The sequence below is a fragment of the Euwallacea fornicatus genome, chromosome 6, assembly GCF_040115645.1.
Source record: "Euwallacea fornicatus isolate EFF26 chromosome 6, ASM4011564v1, whole genome shotgun sequence".
Taxonomy (NCBI): domain Eukaryota; kingdom Metazoa; phylum Arthropoda; class Insecta; order Coleoptera; family Curculionidae; genus Euwallacea; species Euwallacea fornicatus.
This window is the reverse complement of record NC_089546.1, coordinates 890,675-915,005: the sequence shown is the minus strand read 5'-3', so window position 1 is coordinate 915,005 and position 24,331 is coordinate 890,675. Positions and strand designations below refer to the sequence as shown.

General features: G+C 35.8%; 3 protein-coding genes across 3 annotated transcripts; 1 reads left to right on the top strand and 2 right to left on the bottom strand.

Annotated features, from left to right (window-relative positions):
- Nucleotides 1-2,552: 2,552 nt before the first annotated feature.
- LOC136339652 (uncharacterized) lies at nt 2,553-7,847 on the bottom strand. Its single transcript, XM_066283064.1, has one exon. It carries the CDS (start codon nt 7,845-7,847, stop codon nt 2,553-2,555), a length of 5,295 nt encoding a protein of 1,764 aa, XP_066139161.1.
- A 4,114-nt stretch (nt 7,848-11,961) lies between these two features.
- Nucleotides 11,962-12,782, bottom strand: ND-B16.6 (NADH dehydrogenase (ubiquinone) B16.6 subunit). Its single transcript, XM_066283046.1, has 2 exons — nt 12,578-12,782; nt 11,962-12,418 (listed from the first exon to the last, which is right to left on the bottom strand). The coding sequence occupies exons 1-2, from the start codon at nt 12,663-12,665 to the stop codon at nt 12,060-12,062; spliced, it is 447 nt and encodes a 148-aa protein (XP_066139143.1). The 5' UTR covers nt 12,666-12,782; the 3' UTR covers nt 11,962-12,059.
- Nucleotides 12,783-13,111: 329 nt separating this feature from the next.
- Nucleotides 13,112-23,658, top strand: Smg5 (Smg5 nonsense mediated mRNA decay factor). Its single transcript, XM_066282970.1, has 8 exons — nt 13,112-13,354; nt 16,401-17,186; nt 18,026-18,226; nt 18,281-18,470; nt 18,525-19,049; nt 22,342-22,653; nt 22,716-22,992; nt 23,051-23,658. The coding sequence occupies exons 1-8, from the start codon at nt 13,284-13,286 to the stop codon at nt 23,443-23,445; spliced, it is 2,757 nt and encodes a 918-aa protein (XP_066139067.1). The 5' UTR covers nt 13,112-13,283; the 3' UTR covers nt 23,446-23,658.
- Nucleotides 23,659-24,331: the final 673 nt, after the last annotated feature.

The window sequence follows — 24,331 nt, the reverse complement described above, 5'->3', positions numbered from 1 at the left end:
GGAAAAGCATACTGGCAAAATAGGTGCACTTACCTATCTATAAATAGTGATTTTACAGTCACTCTGCTCAAAAATATCAAAATATTTATATATAATGTACCAAATGTATTTTTAAAAACTTGCCACACCCTAGATTTCTAGAAATGTGAATTAAAGTTAAAAATTATGAAACACGTCAACCTTAGAATGAAATGAGAAAATGAAGAGTAAAAGAAGATCTCATCCCCAATCGATAATATCACAAATTGGCAATCCTTAATTTTCTTAAATAGGGAAAATTAGTTAAGTGATACAGCATTTTAAAGGTCTTCAAATTTGCCAAACAACCGTGTCAAAATTTTGGCTGTTTTATTCAAATTTAGTTTAAAAAATTGGTCATTTGTTGAACTTACCAAAAGAAGCAATAACAAAAACTGCTCGGATCAACTTAGGAAATGATTTTTTCATGAATTTTTGTTATCATTATTTAGCAGAGTATTAGGTATTTTATTTTTGGAAATTGTAGCAGTAGTAGTAGTAACATAGCATTATAGAGATATAATCAAAGCAGTGCAATTATTTGTAGTCTAAAAATGGTGTATTCTTTCGAAGAAAGGATTTGTCATAATTTTTTTATATGAAGCGCTCCACTGGCGTGCCAGAGCAATGGACCAGATTTTCAGTCAAGTTTTGGTAAAAATTTAACTCACCAGCACGTTAAAAATTTAGTTGATAAATTCATAAAGACTGACTCAGTGTCTAATCTGATGAGAACAAATAATCGAATTCTCAACCGGGACACTCAAATTGAAGCGTTAGGACTCTTTAAGGCAGAACTTGCCAGCTCTCTACGTACGATTTCTTTAATAATTGAGCTATCGAACACCAAATTCGCAAGGTGTTAAAAAAATGCATGTCTCCTTACAAGGCCAAAATCACCAGCAAATGTATCAATGAAACTTCTAATCTAATCAAGGTTATTTGCTTTATTGATGAGAGTTTTTATTAAATGAAGAAATTAACCAACATAAATGTCGTTTTTGGAATAATACAAATTTTCTCCAATTCCTGGAAAGACATACCCAATGGCCATAAAAATATTTTTTTTTTTCAAAAATTCTCAGGAATATATTTATTTATTCGACCAATATTCTTTTATGGCAATTTTAATAAACAAGAGTATTTGGATTTGTTTCAAAATTTAATCAAGTTTTAATCATCGATGTACTGAAGAATCAGTTCGACGAGAACGAACATCCAATGTTGGATGATGAATTATTATATTTCTAATGGGATGGGACTCCTCCACATTGTTTTATCAGTTCGACAATTTTTTGATAATAATTTCCTTGGTAGATAGATTGGTAGAAGAGGTACCATCGAGTGTCCAGCTAAATTTCCAGACCTTATACCTCTCGAGTTCTGCCCGTCTTCCTGTATAAAATCCTTAAGTATTACATTGAAGATTTGAAGACCGTTTGTATTAGCGTATGGAGAATAATGCACTGCATGTTAAGACTTGAGGGGCCAAGACTTGATATGTTAGTTAATGTAAGTCCCAAAGCTACGCCCCTGCACATCTTGTATTTGCTTGCTTCCCAGATGTCACAAATGTTGAACGATAGGCAGGGGTTCCTTCCTTGGAGGTTGGAGATACCACCCGCGAGTTATTATACGAGAGCGCTTACACGCGAGCACTACTTGTAGTACTTGTCGGTTCACGTTACCGACGTTGTACTTTTATGTTACGAGAGTCCAGGACGGACTATATACCTGCTTAGTGAGGTACACGTGGGATCTCCCGAAAATCTCGGAATTAGGACAACCCGTCAAACTATTGCACTATTTATTAAATGATTCGTAAATAGTTATTACTAAACTAAACTTGAAGCGAACACGAGATTACTTGGTTACGTGGCCGAGTATTAGTACGAATTTTTCTTTGTCGGGTGTTTGAGGTGTTGAACCGTCAGCGATAATGGTCAGAGTTGTAGCTGTGCAGACGAGCAGAAATAAAAGAGAGAGATTCCACCCTCTCCCAGCCCTTAAGTACTGGGAGGTAATGGCCAACCGACATGGGCGTACTACTACTCGGGATGACTTTCCCTTGAAGGAATCCCATTATGCCCAGAACGACGACCAGAACAGATTATCCCGTGACCGGAATATGGCCGTCGTTCCGAACGGAACGTGACGGTACCCTCAATTTTGTCTACCGCTAAGGGTAACGATGGGATATTTCGATATTCAAGGACTACATCCCATGCACATTTTATAGTTTGATTGCCTCACAATATAGTTTCTTTTGAAGAACACAAAGCCGAGGAATTTGACTAATAAAACATTTGTATCAACTATGGCGGGTCGTGACATCTGGGAAGCAAGCAAATACAAGATGTGCAGGGGCGTAGCTTTGGGACTTACATTAACTAACATATCAAGTCTTGGCCCCTCAAGTCTTAACATCCTCCCCCCCTTGAAAGGCCATGCTTGACTTTCAACAATACGTGCTACAAATGCGGTGTACCTAATTATTGACTATCCCATTGCTAACGTTCCTAGAGTCCCTAAACTTAAGCCACTGGCAACAAAGCCACCCGCGCGACTGATCTTTTGAAAACGCCACCCTTGGTTCTTACACTAACTACTCGCACTATATTGTCTGGTCCGGGATGAACGGCCGTGATTCGTCCCAGCGGCCAGCATAGCGATGGTGCGTGATCTTCCTTCAGGAGCACTAAAGCGCCAACCTGCACGTCGTGATTGGGTTGAATCTGCCATTTGTTTCGTGTCTGCAGTTGGTGAAGGTATTCTTTCCGCCATCTGGACCAGAAGTGTTGTCCGATGATCTGGAGGTGCTGGTAGCGCTTGTTGAAGTTGACCTTATCATCGGTGCGATCTCTTTCGGGTATGGCCGTGAGCTCTTGCCCAATTAGGAAATGGGCCGGGGTGAATGCCTTTAGGTCGTTGGGATCGGAACTCATAGGGATCAAAGGTCTGGAGTTCAAAATCGCCTCGATTTGCGTTGTTATTGTATAAAATTCCTCGTAATGGAACCGAGAGCCATTCAAAACCCGCTTTAAATGATGTTTACAAGACTTCACCGCCGCTTCATGAAGCCCGCCCCAATGTGGAGATCTAGCGGGCATAAATTGCCATTTTATGTTTGAGTTTGTTAAAAAGTTCTGCAATGGACTAGACCTCACAATGTTTTGAATTGCTCTGAGCTCGTTGTTGCAACCTACAAAATTCGTTGCGTTGTCGCTGTATATGAATGAACATAGGCCTCGTCTTGAAACAAATCTTTTTAGCATACTCAAGAATCCGTCGCTGGTCAGGTCCGTGACAACTTCTATGTGCACTGCCTTGATCGCGAGACACACGAAGATGCAAATGTACCCCTTGATCGTTTTTCGAGACCGGGTTTTACCATCTTTTAATTCGAATGGCCCGGCATAGTCGACTGCCACGGACGAGAACGGCCGCGACGGCGTGACGCGGGAAATGGGCAGCTCACCCATCTGTGGAGTGAGGGTGTTACTCGGATTGGACTTGAAACATGTCATGCATTTTCGGATGTGTGCCCTCACTGTTTGTTTGCCATTCAGAGGCCAGTACCTTTGCCTGACGTGAGCTAAGGTGCACTGGGCCCCTGCGTGCAAGGTGCGTCTATGTTCGCGCGCGATGATGAGTTGGGTTAGCGGATGCTTGGCGGGCAGTACGATGGGATGCTTTACGTTATAAGTGTAGTTCGAGTTCGATAGTCTACCGCCTAACCTAATCATGCCGTCTTGAGCAAGGAACGGAGAGAGTGACTTTAATTTACTTCTGGTAGAAACGCGCCTCCCAGTGCTTAGGTCGCGACTTTCTGCAGGAAACGATCTTGCTTGAACTATTTTTATAAGTCGCCATTCCGCCTGTTGCACTTCGCCGGGGCTCAGGGGCCCAGCTTCTCTTTCCCCCTTGGGTAACTTTGCGTTGCTCCCAAACCTTACGCAGTATGCCACGACGCGTAATAATTTATGAAGGCACGAAAATCTGTCAAATATCTCGTCATCGGGGCATTGCGCTACTAGAGACACCTCCGGGGCTTCCTTAAGCCCGGGCGTGTCCTTAGTTGGAGCCGCGAACCTTAAAATGGCCGAATCTTTAGGCCACCCTTCGGGTTTTACGAGAAAACTGGGACCGTGAAACCATAGTTGACGATTCGCTGGTTCCCTTATGCTGGTACCACGCGATATGATGTCCGCGGGATTCTCCTCAGATTTTACGTGGTGCCAGTCATCAATATCGGTCAGTGATTGAATCGCCGCCACCCTATTGGCGGTGAAAGTCTTCCACCTTTTAGGTTCGTTCGCGATCCAACAAAGAACGATCGTGGAATCGGTCCATAAAAACGTTTTTGTTATGGGTAGCGCCAGAATATCAGCAGACCTCTTTACCAGGTCTGCTAACAGCGCGGCTCCGAGGAGCTCTAATCGCGGTAACGAGAGGACTTTTAAAGGACTGACGCGGGACTTCGCACACAGTAAATGGCTCGCAATTTGTCCATTTTCATCTATCGAGCGCAGGTATATGCAACACCCGTAAGCCCTTTCGCTGGCGTCTGAAAATCCGTGTATTTCTATGGTCTTGGGCTTATTAACAAGCACGTGACGCGGTACTTGCAATAGGCCTACCCTTGCTATTTCGTTTTTTAGTTTTACCCATTCCGCGTGCAGCTGGCTTGGAATTCCCTCATCCCAATCGATTTTCAGCTGCCAGAGACGTTGAATTAACAGTTTCACGCATACTGTTAAGAAACCCACGATTCCCAAGGGGTCAAATATTTTCGAGACCCACGACAATATTGTTCGTTTTGTTACCTTGCCGTGAGTCTCCGCGAATTTTTTCGAATCGTATTCAAACGTGTCAAGACTGGGAACCCACGAAATCCCCAAGGTCTTGCTGCTGGAGTCATCGCTTATAAGATATTTTTTCTCGTGACCATCCTTGGCGATTTCATCCAGCAATTGGTGTGCGTTTGATCTGAACTGTCTCAATTCGAATCCGTATTTTGCGAGGATTCGGCGGATGTTTTCTCCCAATCGTTTCAGGGAATCGAGGTCTGAAGATCCAGTTAACAAGTCATCAACATAGAAGTCAGACGCTATTGTTTCAGATTCGCGCGGCCATTGTTCAGCTACATCTTGTGATATTTTAATTAAACAACGCGTCGCGAGATACGAGGCTGAAGCTGTACCGTACGTTACCGTGTTGAGCTGATAGTGTCTGACTTCTTCATTGGGTGTGTCTCGCCATACTATGCGCTGAAGATCCCTCTCGTGCTCGTCTACCAAGATTTGCCGATACATCTTGGTTATGTCACCGATCAACACGAAGTTGTGTTTCCTGAATCTCAATAATATTGAGAATAGGTCCTTTTGTATCGTGGGCCCGACCTTCAGGACGTCGTTCAGTGATGAACCTTTTGTGGTTTTGCATGCAGCGTCAAAAACTACTCTTAGCTTGGTAGTCATGCTTTCCAGTTTTTGAACGCAATGGTGCGGTATATAGTATATAGGGAATTTCGATGATGTTGGTTCACGCGGTACCTCCGTCATGTGTCCGAGGTCCTTGTATTCCTGCATGAATGCTCGGTAGGCAGTTCCTAGTTCATGGGTTTTTGCCAGTCGTCTTTCGATTGCATACAAACGATTGAGCGCTGTTTGCTTCGAATTGCCCAAGTCCGTGAATTTCTGTTTCAATGGAAGCTTCACCACGAACCTGCCACCTTCGTCGCGAACTGTGGTCTTAATGAAGTGCTCTTCGCATTCACGCTCTTCCTCGGTCATGTGACTTAAGGAATGCGAGTTGGCCTCCTCAACAAGCCAAAATTTTTCCAAACCCCTTTCCAACGGGTTCTGCGCAAGAAAACAGTTAGACATCATTGACTGTGTTTTACCGAGTCTGCCTTGTTGATGTGGGACTCTGCCGGCTATTATCCAGCCCAGTAATGTCTTTTGCAGCGTGGGAAGAGTCCTGCCTAGTTTCAACTGTCCTATGCAGAGGAGGTCCAGAAATACTTCGCAACCCAAAAGCATGTCTATCTCAGAGGGTACATTAAACTCAGGGTCCGCCAGAACCAACTCATCGGGAATATTTAGTTTTAATTTATCGAAGTAGCTTTGCGGAGCTACTTCTGTTATTTTCGGCACGACGAGAAAACTCAATTTTGTTTTGAAGGCTGTGGTTCGAGATGCAACTGATATGTCCGTGGCATGCGATATTCTCGTCTGTATTTGGTTTATGCCTAAGACGGGAATGTCGACCTTTGACGGTGTTAGTTGTAATTGTTTAACCATGGCTGTGCTTACGAAGTTAGATTGACTGGCCGAGTCCAGCAGTACTCTGCACGGAATTCGGGTTTTGTGCTTGCCGTAGGCATCTACCACAGCCGTCGATAGTAGCATGAGACAATTTCTGGCATTTTGACAGGTATTTGTCAATATCGGATGTGATGTGTTTTGTTCACTGGTGCCTTCGTGAGGGTTTGAATTGTCATGGCGAGAACTGTTTCCGTTGTCCCGATTGACGTCTACGTTACCAGCTCGCGAAGGTTGTTGTGGCTTATGAAGCAGGGTCGCATGTCTTTGCCGACACATTTTGCATCCCGATGACCGACATTCCGACAGTTTGTGTCCGTGCCGTAAGCAATTCGTGCATAAATTCATCCTTTTTACCTTTTCAAACCGATTCGAAATTGATAACCTTTTGAACTCCTCACATGAATATATGAAGTGTTCACCCTTACAGAACGGACACGCTGGTCGGTACGTGGTGCTAGTGGTGGCAAAGGATCTTGATTCATTAGATTTTTTAGGGTTTGACCACACCCTTGAGTCAACTGCTTCCAATACCTGGCATCTCTGCATTAGAAATTCGTTAAATTGGTCGATTTTTGGCGAATTTATGCCTTGGGAGTATCTCTCCCACTCGCGTCTTGTACTAATATCTAACTTGGACACCAGAATATAAATCCACATGGTGTTCCACTCACGGACCCTTTCGCCTAAGGATTCTAATGCGCGAAAGTTCTTGAAGAAATGGTTTGAGAAGTTTCTCAACGCGATATGCGATTCCTTGGCTAACGCAGGGAACTCCATGATTTCCTTTAAATGTGAGTTAATGATAAATTTCGTATTCTGGTATCGTCTCTCAAGGAGGTCCCAAGCAATAGCATAATTTGCGTTGGTAGGAGCTAGTGATGCTAATAACGTTTTTGGTTCGCCTCGCAGAGATGCTTCTAGGTAGTAGAAGCGTTGAGCATCCGATAATGCATGGTTATCGTGAATCACTGCCATAAACATGTCACGGAATCGTTGCCAATCCGCGTAGCACCCGCTAAATTCGGGTAGGGTTAAAGATGGAAGCTTAATGCATGATTTGGGTGAAACGACTGAGTCACCTGAACCAGCGATGGCCTGTAGCGATGCGCTGGTCGAAGGTGATTCAGTGTTCCGATTTGCATTTACATTGGTTTGCCGTTGATTATGAAAGTGCTTTTCTAGCACACCTTGCGCTATAGCTACTGCCTCGAAATAACGAGTTTCAAAATTATCGCGTTCTTCTCCCAGTTCCCCTTCGTCGTAGTTACTGGGAAAATCAGTAATTAGTAACTCTTCGTATTCCGTTTGGATCGATTTGAACTTGTCTAATATGGATTTCGCGCTATCATATCTAGCTTGCAGTAATTCGATGCATTGATCCAAATCGGTTTTATTTAGAAAACTTGTGAAGCGCGTTAGCTCACCCTTGATTTGGGCTTTGCTATTTTTTAATTTCTTCAAAATGAGTTCTGGGGCAAACTGTTCATCTACGATGGACATTATGTTAAGTTTACCGAGTACAAACTAACGTGAAACCGTGGCGATATATACTTAATGGTGAGAGGGAATTAGTGGATTGTTTGGGGTAGCGGGTGTAAATATGGAAAGACTGACCTTTAAGCTGATGTTCACTCCTCGTTGGTGGTTTCCTCGACGTTGCTGGGAAGATCCGGCTCGAAGGACTAAATGTTGAACGATAGGCAGGGGTTCCTTCCTTGGAGGTTGGAGATACCACCCGCGAGTTATTATACGAGAGCGCTTACACGCGAGCACTACTTGTAGTACTTGTCGGTTCACGTTACCGACGTTGTACTTTTATGTTACGAGAGTCCAGGACGGACTATATACCTGCTTAGTGAGGTACACGTGGGATCTCCCGAAAATCTCGGAATTAGGACAACCCGTCAAACTATTGCACTATTTATTAAATGATTCGTAAATAGTTATTACTAAACTAAACTTGAAGCGAACACGAGATTACTTGGTTACGTGGCCGAGTATTAGTACGAATTTTTCTTTGTCGGGTGTTTGAGGTGTTGAACCGTCAGCGATAATGGTCAGAGTTGTAGCTGTGCAGACGAGCAGAAATAAAAGAGAGAGATTCCACCCTCTCCCAGCCCTTAAGTACTGGGAGGTAATGGCCAACCGACATGGTCGTACTAATACTCGGCCACGTAACCAAGTAATCTCGTGTTCGCTTCAAGTTTAGTTTAGTAATAACTATTTACGAATCATTTAATAAATAGTGCAATAGTTTGACGGGTTGTCCTAATTCCGAGATTTTCGGGAGATCCCACGTGTACCTCACTAAGCAGGTATATAGTCCGTCCTGGACTCTCGTAACATAAAAGTACAACGTCGGTAACGTGAACCGACAAGTACTACAAGTAGTGCTCGCGTGTAAGCGCTCTCGTATAATAACTCGCGGGTGGTATCTCCAACCTCCAAGGAAGGAACCCCTGCCTATCGTTCAACACTGCATTTTAAACATCTCTCTCTTGAAAAATTAAAAATTGTAAAAAAATGTATTGAAAAATTTTGGTACGGCTGTTTAAAGAATTTTAAGAGTTACTATTAATTATCTTTTAATTAACCCAATTTCCTATTTAAAAAAACAAAGAGATTGCTACCCCTGCGATATTGTCAATCGGGACTGAAAACTTTTTTATTTTGCATTTCCCTTCATTCTAAGGTCGACGTGTCTCGATCTTTTACACTTCTAGAAATCTGAGAAGAAGCAAGTTTTTGAAAATACTCCCTGTATATATAGTGTGATAACTTTAATTGGATTAAATTCGGTATCGACAAGGCATTTGATTTTTAAGAAAATTGCTTCAACACGTCAATTTTTCTTTTAGTCAATATACTTCTTGCTAGTATTCTGATATTACAGATATCAATCCCTTAGTGAGGATGGCAGTTACTCTTAAAAGTTTAAATAAAAAGGGGGTTCAAGTGATACATCATTTTAAAGATTTTTTTTTCAACTTAACTTTATCTGACATAGTACTTTATAACATAAAATAAAATAATAGCAAAAATAAATTGTTTTTATACTGAAATGTTGTTTATTTATTTATAATTTTTTTACGAAATATTTCTGAAATACTACAATCTGAATATTCCATTAATACAAAATTTAGTTAATTTCGCTTAATACAGAAAAAAAAACTTCACGTAAGTTATAAAATTGTAAATAATGCATTACTTAACTGAATTTCATAAAATCGAAATTTTAATAATGATTGGATACGGTGACAGAGTCCAAACACAAAATCAGGTTGTTGAATTATTTCGACAAAAGTATCCTGATTTGCCACTCATTAATCAAGGGATTACCAATAAAATAGAAAAAAAATTAGAGACCGTGGTCATGTAAGAAATACCCCAAAAAACAAACCGCGAAAAATTGATGACAATACAAAAATTAACGTACTTTTAGCATTAAAAGAAAACCCGATTACAGCAACTCGGCAAATAGCTTACGAAAACTTAATCAGGAATTCATCCGTTTTTGAAATATTGAAAAATGCAAATATTCGGCCTTATAAAATGCAAATGTATCAAAAATTACTTGAGGATGATGGAGATCAACGAAATGAATTTTGCGAAAGGATTATGAATGCTGTTAAGCAATTAAAAATATCTATGGAATAAATTTTGTTTACTTATGAGGTAATTTTTCATTAAATGAATATATCAATAAACAAAATTGTCGAAACTAGTCTGCAATGAATTCTCTTTCAATGAGAGAAGATCACACACCGTATCCTGGAAAAACTAATGTTTGGACGGGCATCCTAGGGAACTCAATATTAGGACCAATATTTTTCGATAAAAATTTAAATGGCCAACGATATTTAGAATTTCTTGAACACGAACTAGTTCCTACATTATCTGATATAAAATTTGCTTCCTAGTGAAATAAATCAAGACGTGCTGGACGAACAGATGTGGTTACAACAAGATAGAGCACCACCACGTTTTGCTCGAAATGTTCACTTATACCTTATATAAAACTTTTGTAAATTGATGGATAGGAAAAGGCTCAATAAAACGAGCGCCGAGATCTCCCGATCGCACTCGTCTTGATTTTATTTTTGGAGATATCTAAAATCGAAGATATACAATACGAAACCACGTGATATTGATGAACTGAAACAAGGTGTAAGATAAAAAATTAGGCAAATCATTCTAAATACTTAAGAAAATATGAGAGATGCGTTTTATTACCGTTTAAGGGTGTACCAAGAAGTCTACGGTGAACATTTCAAAGAGTTGCTAAGTTAAAGGAAATAATAATTTAATTATTATTAAAATTGTATTTTTAGTGTTGTTTTGCTCTATGATGAAGAGTAATATGTCAGGTAAAGTCAGATTGGAAACATTTTTAAAATGATGTATCATTTGAACCCCCTTATCATATAAATTTTTAAGGATAATTGTCACCTTAACTAAGAGATTGACATTTGCAGTATCAAAATGCTATCAAAAAGTGTATGGAGTAAAATAAAAATTGACGTTTTTAAGCAATTGTATTATAATCAAATACTATGTAGATACCTCATTTATTCCAGTTAAAATTACAACATTGAATAGATTTTCATCCATTTATTCCATATTTTGACTTCATCTCATATTTCAAAAAAGAATTATACTTTGTCTTTAATTTCTTTAATAACAGTAACATACCATGCAAAGATCTATCTGCTTTATTATGTATGGATGGTGAAGTTTTATTATTTACTTTATATGCATTGTACCTACTTATCTGTATGTATTAAAAACTCTGAACTGTGTTAAGATATTCAAGTAAACAGATTCCCTAAAAGTATACTCTATATATCAGATATGATGTAACCCATTGAAAGTAAATGCATCTAGCAATCAAAGAATTCCAAATCCAAATATTCACACACAGTATACACTACAAAACAGAGGACTCTCTAATGCATAAATGTTCAATATGACTTTCAAATTTTAAGCCATTCATCAATTATTAGTGGTAAATATGTTGAGTTGTCTTTATTACATATTACATTAGGGTCTATAATTGAATGAATTGCCATAAAACTTACATCTGAATGTTATGATGATTTATCTTATATCAATCTAAAGCAGCTCCTCAGATAAAAGGACATTCCAGTGATGCTACCTAATTTCTCTGTAGGCAATAGACACATCTTCCACTCTATACCCCCCAAAACAGGTCATTCACATGTATCAAGACAATAAACAAACTTAACAGCAATTAAGCTAGAACTCTAGCATCAGGTCTCCCTCCTTCATAAACACAATATTAAAACTTTACTATCCAGGATCTCCCTGACAAGTACAACCCAACCTAATTCAGCTTTTTACCCCTGAACTTATGATGTTCACTTTTCCCCTGTAGTGTGCCATGACTAACAGAGTCAAAGGTATTAGTCAAGTCACAAAAATTTGCCAAAGTTACCTCACCCTTGTTAAGTCTCAAATATAGCCAAGTAAACTAAATATAGCATTTGAAGTAATTAAATTAGTGCAAAAGCCAAACTGGAACTATGGGTTAGCCTATGGCTTACAATACTAGCCTTTTCAATTAATAAGGGAAAATAGTTGAAAAATAACAAAATTTCAATGAATGAAAGTTATAATGCAAGAAAAACTTGCCATATCTATCTATTTATTCCCTATCTTCAACAAAAAGTTACACACTCACAGACATTTCAATTATGACCATAGTAACATTCTTGTTCTCTTCTTCATATCATTATAACTTGAATGGACATAGAACTCCGAAATTGTGGGGCAAATATATTTATCAGGATCTCCTCCTTCTATGATTGGCTCACCATACCATGTTCCTACTTTCCAACCAGGGACATTCTTCATTAATTCTCTTTCCTCTTCCCGATTGATTCTCAACTGCTTCAGCATAGAACGATCTCTTTCAGCTAACAGCATTGGATAAAGGGCTAGTGTGGCTCCCTTCATTTCGAGTTCTCTCTTTGTAATGGATTCTAGATTTTTATAATAAAGAAAAAGTGCTCCTGCAGTCATTCCTACATATCCTCCAAGTAATGCGAAACCTAAAAAAGAAATACCCTTTTAATAGGAGAAAAAATGAGTTGTCTTTTATAAAGAATAATATTATGTTTGGTTAAAAATAAACATATTTTATTAGAGAGAGAATAGTTAAGATTTATGTGATATGTTATGTAATTGGTATACTATGAGAGAAAACTTACTGCTAAGGACAGAGACGGCAGGAACTCGTTTGAAATTAATGGGTCTGTAACCTCCTGGTGGAGGCATATCTTGTTTAACCCCTGACATTCTATAGCCTTAAAAGCAGCCACGGAAGATCAGTTAATATTAATTTTATTAATTTTTTTTCTATTGTACTCTCCCTACACATCCATTTAAAAGTTTGGTTAGGTTGCAAAGCAAAAGTATACAGCTGATTTTGACTTCTAAAAGTTTAAAACTTCGAACTTCACGGTACTCCCATCGAATTGCATAGAACAGAAATTAAAATAATAATGAAATGGAAAAATAGCATGCAAAACAAGTCCTAAAGTCAGCAGAATGACCAAATTAGTTAACGTTAATGCCGGGTATAGTATATTATTCATTGATATTCCTATTTCTTTGATTAAATTAAAACACACAAGAGAATTTAGAACCATCTAGTGTACTCGAAACCATTCCTTTCCAGGCGCCATCTACCGACAGCACTGGAAATTAATGTTGACAGATTAAACAAGATCTGTCGACGACATTGACTGACACTGTATTTATGTACTTTGGTAAGAGGAATGGTGATGATTTTAAAATATTATAATTTGAAAACTAAATATGGTACAATGAATATTCCAAAACTCCCTTATGGTGCAACTAATCAAGGAATAATCAATTTTATGAATTCTTGACCAAAGAGGAAGATGAGTTGAAATGAAGAAGATTTATAACCCTACTGATATCCAGCAAAAGGAGGGCCAAGAGCTCTCAAAAAAATTATATCGGTGAGTTTATTATCGTGCTTTGATGTTTTCTATATATAGATTACAATTCTCGGTTATCAATTTGTTATGTGCGTAATAAAATCATCGCCCTATAAAATAGCTATACATAATTCAAGAAAAAAAATGTTATGTTATCTACTTATTCAAACTCTATTTGAGTCATACGACCTCAACAATAATCTTCTAAATGCTTCCTGAATTTTAGTTTTTTAAGTAGCTTGCCGTCTTTGTTTAATTTTACATTTTAACATGTCTTGCAAAGGTCCATCTTAGTATTCTTTAAGAATGCCAAGAGCTTCATTCATTAGATATATTATCATTTTGATGTTACTCAAATACTGATTTACTTGAATAGCATTTCAACAATAGACTTCTTGGTGGTAACATACCAAGCCTATTCAAACCTACCTATGCAAGTAAATTTTGAAAATTAAATTTAATAGTTAAATGGAAAAAAGAACTTATCAAAAAGTTATATTTGATTTAAATGATTTATACTTCTTATAAGAAAAGACAATTCACCTTCAATGTGCAGCATATTGGATATTAAGTTTATGTGTTGAGATTTATTACTTTTTTATGATTTGGAAAATATCCAAAAAGTTTAAAATTTCATGAGTTTTGAATAATTTGTGCATGTAATTAGTAAGATAATTATGACAGTAATTTATTTTATATGATGTAAAATTTCTTTAGAAAGGAAAATATTATGCTGGAACTCAGAATAATATCATAAACCATAAATTAAAAAAAAAGGATTTAGTTAAAGTTTTTAAAAAATACATAAAATTTATACATAACTGAATTATTATGACTTCATCTATGATTTGTGGGACAATAAAGCTACATTTATAAGTAAAACTCTCATTAGCAAACACCAACAGTGCCAATATTTTTGTCTGCTCAAGAGGTACTCTTTTCTCGAAATATTAATACAGAAACACAAAAGCATCCACAAATAAATTGAAATAAATTTAGGACACCCTAAAAAAAAGACATCAAGTAAATAGGTAAATTAAGGAGAACTAATAGGTTTCTGCCTAAATCTGATCCAATACATATAATTACCAGAAAAATATAAAATTAAAAAATTATTAACTCTTTTAAAATAAATTTAATATAGACAATTTCATAATGAAAATCTAATAATAAAATGGATCTTTGGTAAAAGAAATTAAACAGAAATTTGCTATTACATCTAGAGTGATTTCAAATATCAATCTGTTTCATCTGATATTAGGGTGAAGTATAAGGCTTTATTAAAAGTATTGCAAGGCAATTGTTCTTGTTTTTCTCGTTAATAAACAAAAATATAAACCTATGACTCTTTGACATGTTAAATATACAGGGTGCGTCGGGAGGATCGTGCCAAACTTTAGGAGTGTGTTGTACATGAAAAATAAATGTAACAAAACTCAAATATTGTTATCCGATTTTCGTTTGTTTACAAGTTATAGCGTAAATAAAATTAAAATATAAATGTTAAGCAACATTTAGACAAAACGTTTCCTGGACGTTGGATTGGTCGTGGTGGCCCTATTAGTTGGCCTCCAAGGTCTCCAGACCTCACACCACTAGACTATTGTTTGTGGGGTTGGTTTAAAACTGAAGTGTACAGATTAAAAGTGGACACTCAAGATGCACTAATTCAACGCATTAGAAATGCTGCAGCTGCTATTAAAGAAAGACATGAAACAATCAGGAGCGCAACGAATGCTCTTCATAGACGAAGCCGAAAATGTTTAGAAGTTAATGGCAATATTTTTGAACATTTACTATGATATCCAAACGTTAATTTATGGAATTTCTTATGAAATTTATAAATTTTTTAAATTTTATGTTTTAATTTTATTTACGCTTTAACTTGTAAACAAACGAAAACCGAATAACAATATTTGAGTTTTTTTACATTTATTTTTCATGTACAACACGCTCCTGAAGTTTGGCACGATCCTCCCGACTCACCCTGTATAAAGTTATGAAATTTGTCATATTGAAAGCACTTTTTGAATTTGAGAATTTAAAATCTGAAACAAATAATATTCAGGAGGCGCTATTTAAAAAAAAGAAGGTTCCAATTGCTTATGGATAAAAACATAGTGAGAATATTGAAAATTAATGAAAACATATTTTTTTAATAAGACGCGACGAGGAGGGTTGGCGAAATTCATTGGTTCCCAAATAAGAAACTAATTGACCCAACCATATATTCTTTGAGTATAAAGAATTATAAGGATAGCAAATTCGATTTCTACCTATCCTAAGTCTTAAAGCTTAAAAATATACAAGGTGATACATTCCAATTTCAGTTTTCTTTTCTTTCTCATAGCTCATACAATTTTTGGGATATTAAGTTGAAATTTAGGGAATCTGCAATTTATTGGAGCCTACATAGATAGAATTCTAAATTGTTAACCTACCTATTGTGTACCTAAATGTACTGAATAATATTTTTCAGTATACATGCCCTGTGTTTTCATACCAAATTGTTTTTATGAAGCAATTGATTTTTATACATTTAAATCAAAAATCAAAATATTAATTCAAAACTGAAATTGAAATATTTGGAACAATTTATATGAAACCACTATTTTCAAAGAAATTGAAAAAAAAACCTTATTTTTTAAAATATAATTTGAAGTCTAAAAAGAGGCACACATGATAATAAAAATGATTCTGAAATTGATGCAAACATGATACAGTTGATATTAAAAATATTCAAATTTTTTACTTGTGTGTCTGTCAACATTAAAAAATTGCAGTAGATGCATAAGATATTTTAAAAAGCGCTGAAACCAATGCAAAACATCAACCAAACTTTTGGGAATCAAATAGGTGAAAGCACTTTAATTTAGTTACATGTTTGTGATCATTCAAAATATGTAAACTCATATATTTTTAAGAACAAATTTAGGATTAACTAATGAATCAATTTCCGGTTTCTAACAAAGATTCCTGGTAGGAACGTGTCGATTTCACCTGTAAACAATTGTAATTGCAAGGTCTAGAATTTTATCCTCTCACTATACATATATCTTGCTTTCAGGACAATAACCGAGCAAGCCAAATTACTAGACGATTCTCGCAGTCGTGCCCGAAATATCTTTGATCTATTTACACCGGCTCTCCAGGCACAGCGCCGAAAATTCTGCGACTATTGCGATAGATTGCTCTTCTCTGAGCCCCATCTTTATGGTCGCAAAGGTGAAGAGTTACTCTGGCGCAAAGGTTTCTACGAGGTGATATCCACAGCTAAGAAGTTAAAGAAGAAAGATTTTTCTATTCAAGAAGTCAATTGCATCCAAGGACACATCTATGCTGGCATTGGTTTTTACCACCACATGATCCTCAAACTTAATCTAAAACTCAACATATCGCTTCAAAATATCGTTGATTGCGAAATAGTGTCCACTAAAAATATAAATGAATTTGAAATAACTCCAGAATTAAAAGAATGGGGGCTGCAAGCTATCCATCAGTGCCTGATTTATCTAGGGGACCTAAGTCGATACAAATTGGAATTGAAACCAAACTCCGATTCTGCGCTTGCCATAAGATATTACCTTCAAGCTGCAGCATTTAAACCTGATTTTGGCATGCCTCACAATCAAATGGGGACGCTTTCGATGAATAAAAATAATTTTCTGGATGCGGTTTATCATTATTTAAGATGTTTGGCTTGCAAGACTCCATTTGAGGGGACCTTAAACAATTTGCAAAGCTTGTTTGAGAAGAACTCTAAGTTTATCGAACAGCTGCCTCAAGTAGATGAAGATGCGGATTGTATTATTGAACCAGAAAAATCGGAAAATATTAAAAGATTCATTGCTAGGTAAGTTTACATGGTTGTTGGTAATTGTAAAAAAAATTATAAAACAATTGTCTCTATTTGTAGAGGTATTTATTTGCATATTAATATATTAATTAACAGCTTCTGTATTTTAATATATAGGATGATAACGAATATATAATAAACATACAGGGTATGCAGATAACGAATAATTGGTCAGTTTTTAATAATAAACACAAACATATCAGAAAATTGAACAAGAAAGCTATATACTAACACTTTGACAACGTAATTGGATATATTTGGGTATTCATAGTACCATAAAAAGACACAATTTAATGTCATATGTCATATTAAGTTACACTTCATAATTGATAAACTAGGTGAACTGGGAAGTCAACTGCAAAGAAGAATCAAAATAATAATTTTGTTGCAAGTACAGTAACTTTTTTACTGCAGCTTGTAAAATGTTCTACTAAAATAGCATTAAATAGTTACTAGCAATTTCAAATACAATTTTTTTTTTATCACCTAATACATCTGCACAACGATTCATAATTCTTGAGTATTTATTACGGTTATTCAGATTTCGGTCAAAAGTATTAAATTTGAGGCACTCTATATCGTATTGTTAAAAGCGAAGCGGGTTATATTTTTCTCACTACTCATCTACACAGAACTATATAGATTTTAAATAAAGCGTACCAATCAAAAACTTCGCACACGGATTATTTTGAACTATAACCAAAATATTAGTAATTACCGCGATACATCGATTTTATTTTTGAGGATCCATTTTTGCGTTAATTGCATATAAAATTAAAAAATCATAGTATTTAGCATTTCTTTTATTTTATTTCTTTCAAAATTTCGGTTTTTAGGTTCCTTCTGCTGATAGACATATGGTACTTTAATAAAAAAGTGCCCAACGTTTACAGTCTTTGCCATCAAACTTATAAAAACCTTGAAGAGTGTCTAGTTTACTCAAAGCCGACCGCCAGTGAATCGGGTGAGTCCCCAACTGGAGAAGTAGAATCTATAGACTCAGAACCAGTTTTCCTAAGTGACCAAATGGTTTTTAGGTAAGAATTGTCTGAATATTTCTAATTTACGTTATTAATTTTTTTATATTTTAGGGTAATTGTCATATGTCTACTAACCATATCTAAACTGCAAGCTTCAAACGCTCCTCCTCTTTCCACGTTAATTGCCTTCACCCTTAGCATTTACTCTCAGATTATACAAAAATTATCCAGCCATATAGAAGAAGCTGTATTGAACTATCCACTTTCTGAGGAGAACAAAAAATCTAATGGAGTTTTAAAGGTTATTTCACGATACATTTAATCTAATAAAATTACTTAAAAATCTAATTTATAGGAATTAATGAATGTGGGAAATAAAAAATCCCGTTCCAAAATTAGGAGGCGCAAGCCGTTTAAAGATGATAGCGAAGAAGACTCGGATTTAAGCGAAAACGGAGAGGAATATGATTATAGCAGCTCAGACGACTCGTTCATTTCGGATACCGAAGACGTACTTGTAGAGTCTTCAGATGAAGATATTGACATTATCCAAGTAGAAAATGATTCCATCGCAGAAGCTCCTAAACAAATAAACGGAGTTAAACCTAAAAACGGTGATCAAACTGAAGATTCCGGCGACAGCAAAGAGTTTATTTTGAAGAAAGTGCAGAAAATGGATGCAGGAGTTATGTTAGAAATAATCAATGAGGAAGGTTTGTTGCAGAGCGTGCGGATAGTTAATGATTGGCTCAGATCTGACCAAGAAATAGTTAAATCCTGCGCTTCGAATGCCAGAGTTTTGATACGGCAAATGGTGCATCTTATTAATTTAATTAACATCGATTTGGGTAATTTAAAGACAATGGATATAAAAATAAAGGTAAGTTTAAGTTAGTTTTTTTATTATAATTAGTAGTTCGTTTCCAGAGCAATGGATATAATTACATTTTTTCACAAATTTTTAAAACAAAATATAATTTAATATTCATGATTCGGAAATGTGATAACGGATTCGATTGGTATTTCAATCAAAACTCATTAATTCTCCGTTCGGAGATATAAACAATTTTTTGATGACTGATCTTTTTTAGGTGATACATGAGATATTGAAATAATTATTTGTTTTACAAGACGAAAATGTAGGAAATTTGCTGTCAAAGCAATATTTATAACTAAATCCAAGAGAAGGCTTGATGTAAACTGAGACAGTAAATTTGTATTTTCGTCGAGTAAAACACATAGTGACTTCTTTGATTACTACCAACTGATGCCTTTTTTTTCCATGCAAAATATATAATTTGTTGAAAGAATAAAAGAAACTTATTGTAAACATCATGTTGTAAAGTATCACTTTTAAAGTCTGGACGGGAAAACTGCTACTTTGCAGTCTGGTCATTACAAGCAACAATTTTCAACGTTTTAATATTATTATTTTTTGTTAGCCATATAAAAAATACGTCCTAAAATGCCAAAATTTAACAAAAAAAAATTATCTTCAATTTACAGAAAAAATAACACAAACCCAGGAGGAAAGTGTCATTTTCAATATCTATACTCTAAAATAATCCTGTCACTGCTTAGAAATTAAAATAATTTAAAATTTGATAAGTAAGCGACAGTAAAAGAACCAATTCTAACTATAGTAAATCAATAAATATCAAACGATAATTACTCGTATAGTATGGAATATACGGTAGCTTTTTTGCTGCTATGCAGATGAAGTTTTAGTGAGTACAAGCAAAAGGCGATTAATAAGTGCGAGGGAGACAGGCTACCATTTTCCCTTCCATTATGAAGGATCGATTAGCGTTGTTGTCTCGCAAGCAGTACACATTAATCTGAAGATGGATGTAATTTTACATGATTTTGGAGGACGTAAATTTTGCGCATACATATAAATCTGAATGTACTTTGAAGACAAATTCTATAATACATTTTAACGTATCTAACCTCTGCAAAGACCACAGTATAAATGATATTTTTAGAACGCATCATTTGAAAAATAAGCCCTTTTTGTGACATGATCCGTCCTCGGATTAAGGTGAACTCTGCGAGTTAACGACGCTGATCGACTGTGGAGAATGGAAGGGGGAACGATAGTTTGTCTCTTGCAAATTTATGAATCACGTAGTTGTCTTTTGTTTTCACACTAAAACTCCATGTACATAGCAGCGAAAAAAGTACTGTATATTCATTTGGCAAGTTTAAAGACGCCATTTTGTCTTTTTTTGTGTTGATATCTCTTAGAGAGTTATTATTCTTGTTTTCAGATAAGGGATTGATATTTTAAATTACAACTTTTTATCAGCTCAATGGGAAACCACAAAATAGCAATAGATGGTTTAATTATAGCTTTATATAGGGTGATTTAAAATTTATTGCAAATATTTTAAGAAAGTATTTTGGAGGTCAAAGTGAGACATCTTCCTATAAAGTTGCATCCTAAAATGCACCCCTTCCGAGTTGTAGTCATCGAAAGTTAGACGAAAAAAATTAATCAAGTCAAATTGTGACCACAGTTACTGATCAAATTTCATGAAATTTTGTAAGTCTGAGTTTTTTAGTCGCTCTAATCATTTTTTGCTTCAAAAATTATGTAAATCTAATTTTAAAAGAAAATCAGCAGAAATATCAGAAGTTGCTATGGTGATAGCTTGCCAAGTTATTTAGTACTTTTATAACTTTTCATTCAATAACCATTTTCTTGCAATAGGTTACTTGTATAAAAAATACATGAAAATTTTAAATTTTGTCATAACCTAGTAGATAATAATAGTTAAGTTTAAGAGTTGCTCAGTGGAAACATTAGACATGGGCTGTCTAAACGTAGATGTCCCTCCACCATTTCTAAAATTAGGTTATGATCAGTTTCGAAGCAAAAAATTACTAGACCGCCTAAAAAATCAAAGAATTTAAAGTTTTCATGAAATTTGATTGGTAATTGTAGTCACAATTTGAAATAATTGATTTTTTTTAGCCCAACCTTAAATGACTCCAGCACGAAAGAGGAGCATTTTAGGACACAGGTTTACAGAAAGGAACAATCTTCTTTTAATCACTAAAATATTTTATTAAAATATTTGCACCCAATTTTAAATCACCCTGTATTTGTCGCTCCTAACGCATAATTGAATAATACCCGAATTATGGCAGGTATTGAAATAAAAGTGATGATGTCGGAGGATTTTCGTTATGTACTTTTTAAAAATCTAATATTATGTTTTTTTCTAATCTTAAGTCTTTTGCTTGACATTCTACTCTTGAACACACTGTATAATTAAATTCAACAAATACTTTGTAACTTGAAGCCAGAAAAAAAATTGTTGAATGTTTCGTTATAAACTGTCTATTGTTGGAAATAATCAGATATGCCATGTGAAATCTAATGCTACCCCCTCCCAGGGTATTGTTTACTAACCTTGTTACTTTTGAATATTTATTTTCGATCTATGAGGAAATTAAAAGCGTTTTCAGGGGTTTAACTCTTAGTACCGGATTATATGACTTCCGAACTACTAGTTTTTTCAAGTAACAAACAAAAGTGAATCCTGGTCTTATTGGCCATATTTATGATGTGTTCGTTGCAACTTTCCGATAAATCATACAGATGCATATTTTGAACTAATATTACTTTTCAATTAGTTATTTACTCTTAACATTCAATAATGTATAAGCGGTTTACTCATTAGTATTACCAATTCTGTTATTAATTACGGCTAAGAATAGAACTAGAAAATGTACTATTAAGAACATAGCAACGAGGGCATTCAAATAAAAAATGATATTTACAATTATCATTTTTTATTTGGTGCCGTTATATGATGATTTTTCAATGATCGTTGTGATTTTCCAATTTACCTATAGTTAGTTCAGGTTAGTTACTCTATATTTGAAAATATGTTTTAACGTAACTGGGCTGATTACGGGTTATGAATTGTGGGGGAAGTCGTGTTAAGTAATGGTGTGACAGCTAGTAAAAAACGGTAGGTAACGATTATAAGTGATGGACACTGTCAATAATGCTATTATAAGTATACTAATTTTTAAAAAGAGCAGCGGTACTTATGGTTTCTTACATCCCTATCCACTTGAAAGAATACATACCTTGCAGCTACAATTATTTTTGCGCTTTTTCGCCCTTATATCTGTCGTTACTCACTAATTAATTTTAGGTTTCGGAAATCATCAACAACGAAAATAAAATACCGCTAGCGGAGGATATTAGCTTGAAAGGCATTAAAATCTTTGAAAACAGTCAGAACCGCTACGACTGGGATTATTTATTGAAAAGAGACATTAATTCCAAAGAAGAAGCCGTAATTAGAATTGTCAAAATTCTTTCGTTCGGCAAACTTCTCACGAAAATCGAGGAAACCGGCGTTACATTCGATGACAACCCCAACAATCTTGTAGTCTGTAAACTCGACGATAAACCTGAAGAAGTTTCATCGGAGTTGTCGGCAGTTGCATTAATGGAAGAATTGGTAATTTCGTTAATGGTATATAAGTACGCATGTTGAACGTGTATATATATATATATATATAGGAACGTCAAGAAACTGTCACAACCCCTTCAAAAACATCTCTGACCAATGGTGAACAAAGACTCGAGAGTGGAGGACAAATCAGCAACAGTAAGATGAAACACATGGGTCAGTTGTGGCTGGCTGCTGAAGTCCGAGCTTTGGAAAGCCGAGTGGGTGGAACCAAAGCTTCATTGTCACCCTATTTGGTACTGGACGCTGACGCTTTAATCAAATATACCCATATGGTGAAGCATCTGGTACATTCTCGGCAATTTATTTTGTTAGTTCCAGCTGCTGGTAAGGATCTTCTGTCTTTTTAAAACGTAGAAGAGGTTTTATTCGTTTTTTTTTTCAGTTGTATCTGCATTGGACGATTTAAAAAAAGAACACATCGAAGCCCGAGATGCAATCCGATGGTTAGAATCCCAGTTCCATAAGGGAAATAGGTTTTTCCGCGCCCAACGGCCAAGTGAACGTGCCCCAATACCATTCATGAAGTACCCGAAAAAAAAGGATAAAGATATGCATATTTTCATCCAAATTATAGAATGTTGCAACTATTTCGGAGACCAACAAAAGGGAGCTTCCAACGTAGTAACTTTCCTTATTGGCTCAAATCAGCAGGCGCTATCCAATGGCGAAACTAATAAAGATTTCAGCTATGCCGGCCTGGCGAAGTCGATTGGAATCGTTCTGGAGCCTATCACTAGTTTTTACGGAAAATGGAAGAAAAGCAAGGGAAATAGGTGAAGTGGTGTATTGGTTTTTCGGGGTTCCGAGCTGAATTTCAACTATTCTGACGAGATAAGTCTTGGGTGAAGATCAAGCCGCGACGTCCAGTTATAGGAAAAATACCATGTCCGTTATAATTTTGTTTTGGTGCCTAATTTCGTTAGAAATAATCCTATTATAGTGTTGTGTTGTTTCTCATTTAATGAAGAATTATTAAATAATCAGCATCAAGATTATGTCTTATTTAGAGATTGATTGGGCAAGTCGGGATTTTAGATAAAACAGTTTTTATTTCCTGCGAAATAATGTTTTCTGGTTGTAAATGGGGGGAAAAGAAATTTTTTTGGCAAGTCATCAAAATTGCGATTGACGTTTAATAAGAAAAAGGAGTACTCACTTTTGCTCCCGCCAATCTTTTGATATTGGGCATCATGTGAAAATGTTACCTTGTAATCTAGAAAGATCTAGGAAGTATTTCGTCCATTCTATTTTTAAAATACGAAAAATATCATTCTGGACAGAAATAGTTAAGAATTTCCAGAACAAAGATTAAGTGCTAATTTTATTTTAGCGAATTATTTGAAATGAAAGAATTAGCAAAGAATAGGTTTCTGCGAAGTTTTAGAGGAGGCCAATATTGCGTAATTAAACATGCTACATCAAAATTCAAGGAAAAAGTATGAAAAATGGTTTTTCAGATTTAAGAAATGCGTGAATGTAAAAAGCCGATAACGGAAAAAATAGGACTAGTACATTTTTGTCAATCTTTAAATCAGCCAAATTGATAGATCTTCTACTAATTACTGAGAATCACGCTTCTAGTTGTTCTGGTGATGGATTAAATTAATTTCCAATCATTACTTTTGGAGAAATATTGGTAAACTTTTGATTTTCATATAGGTGC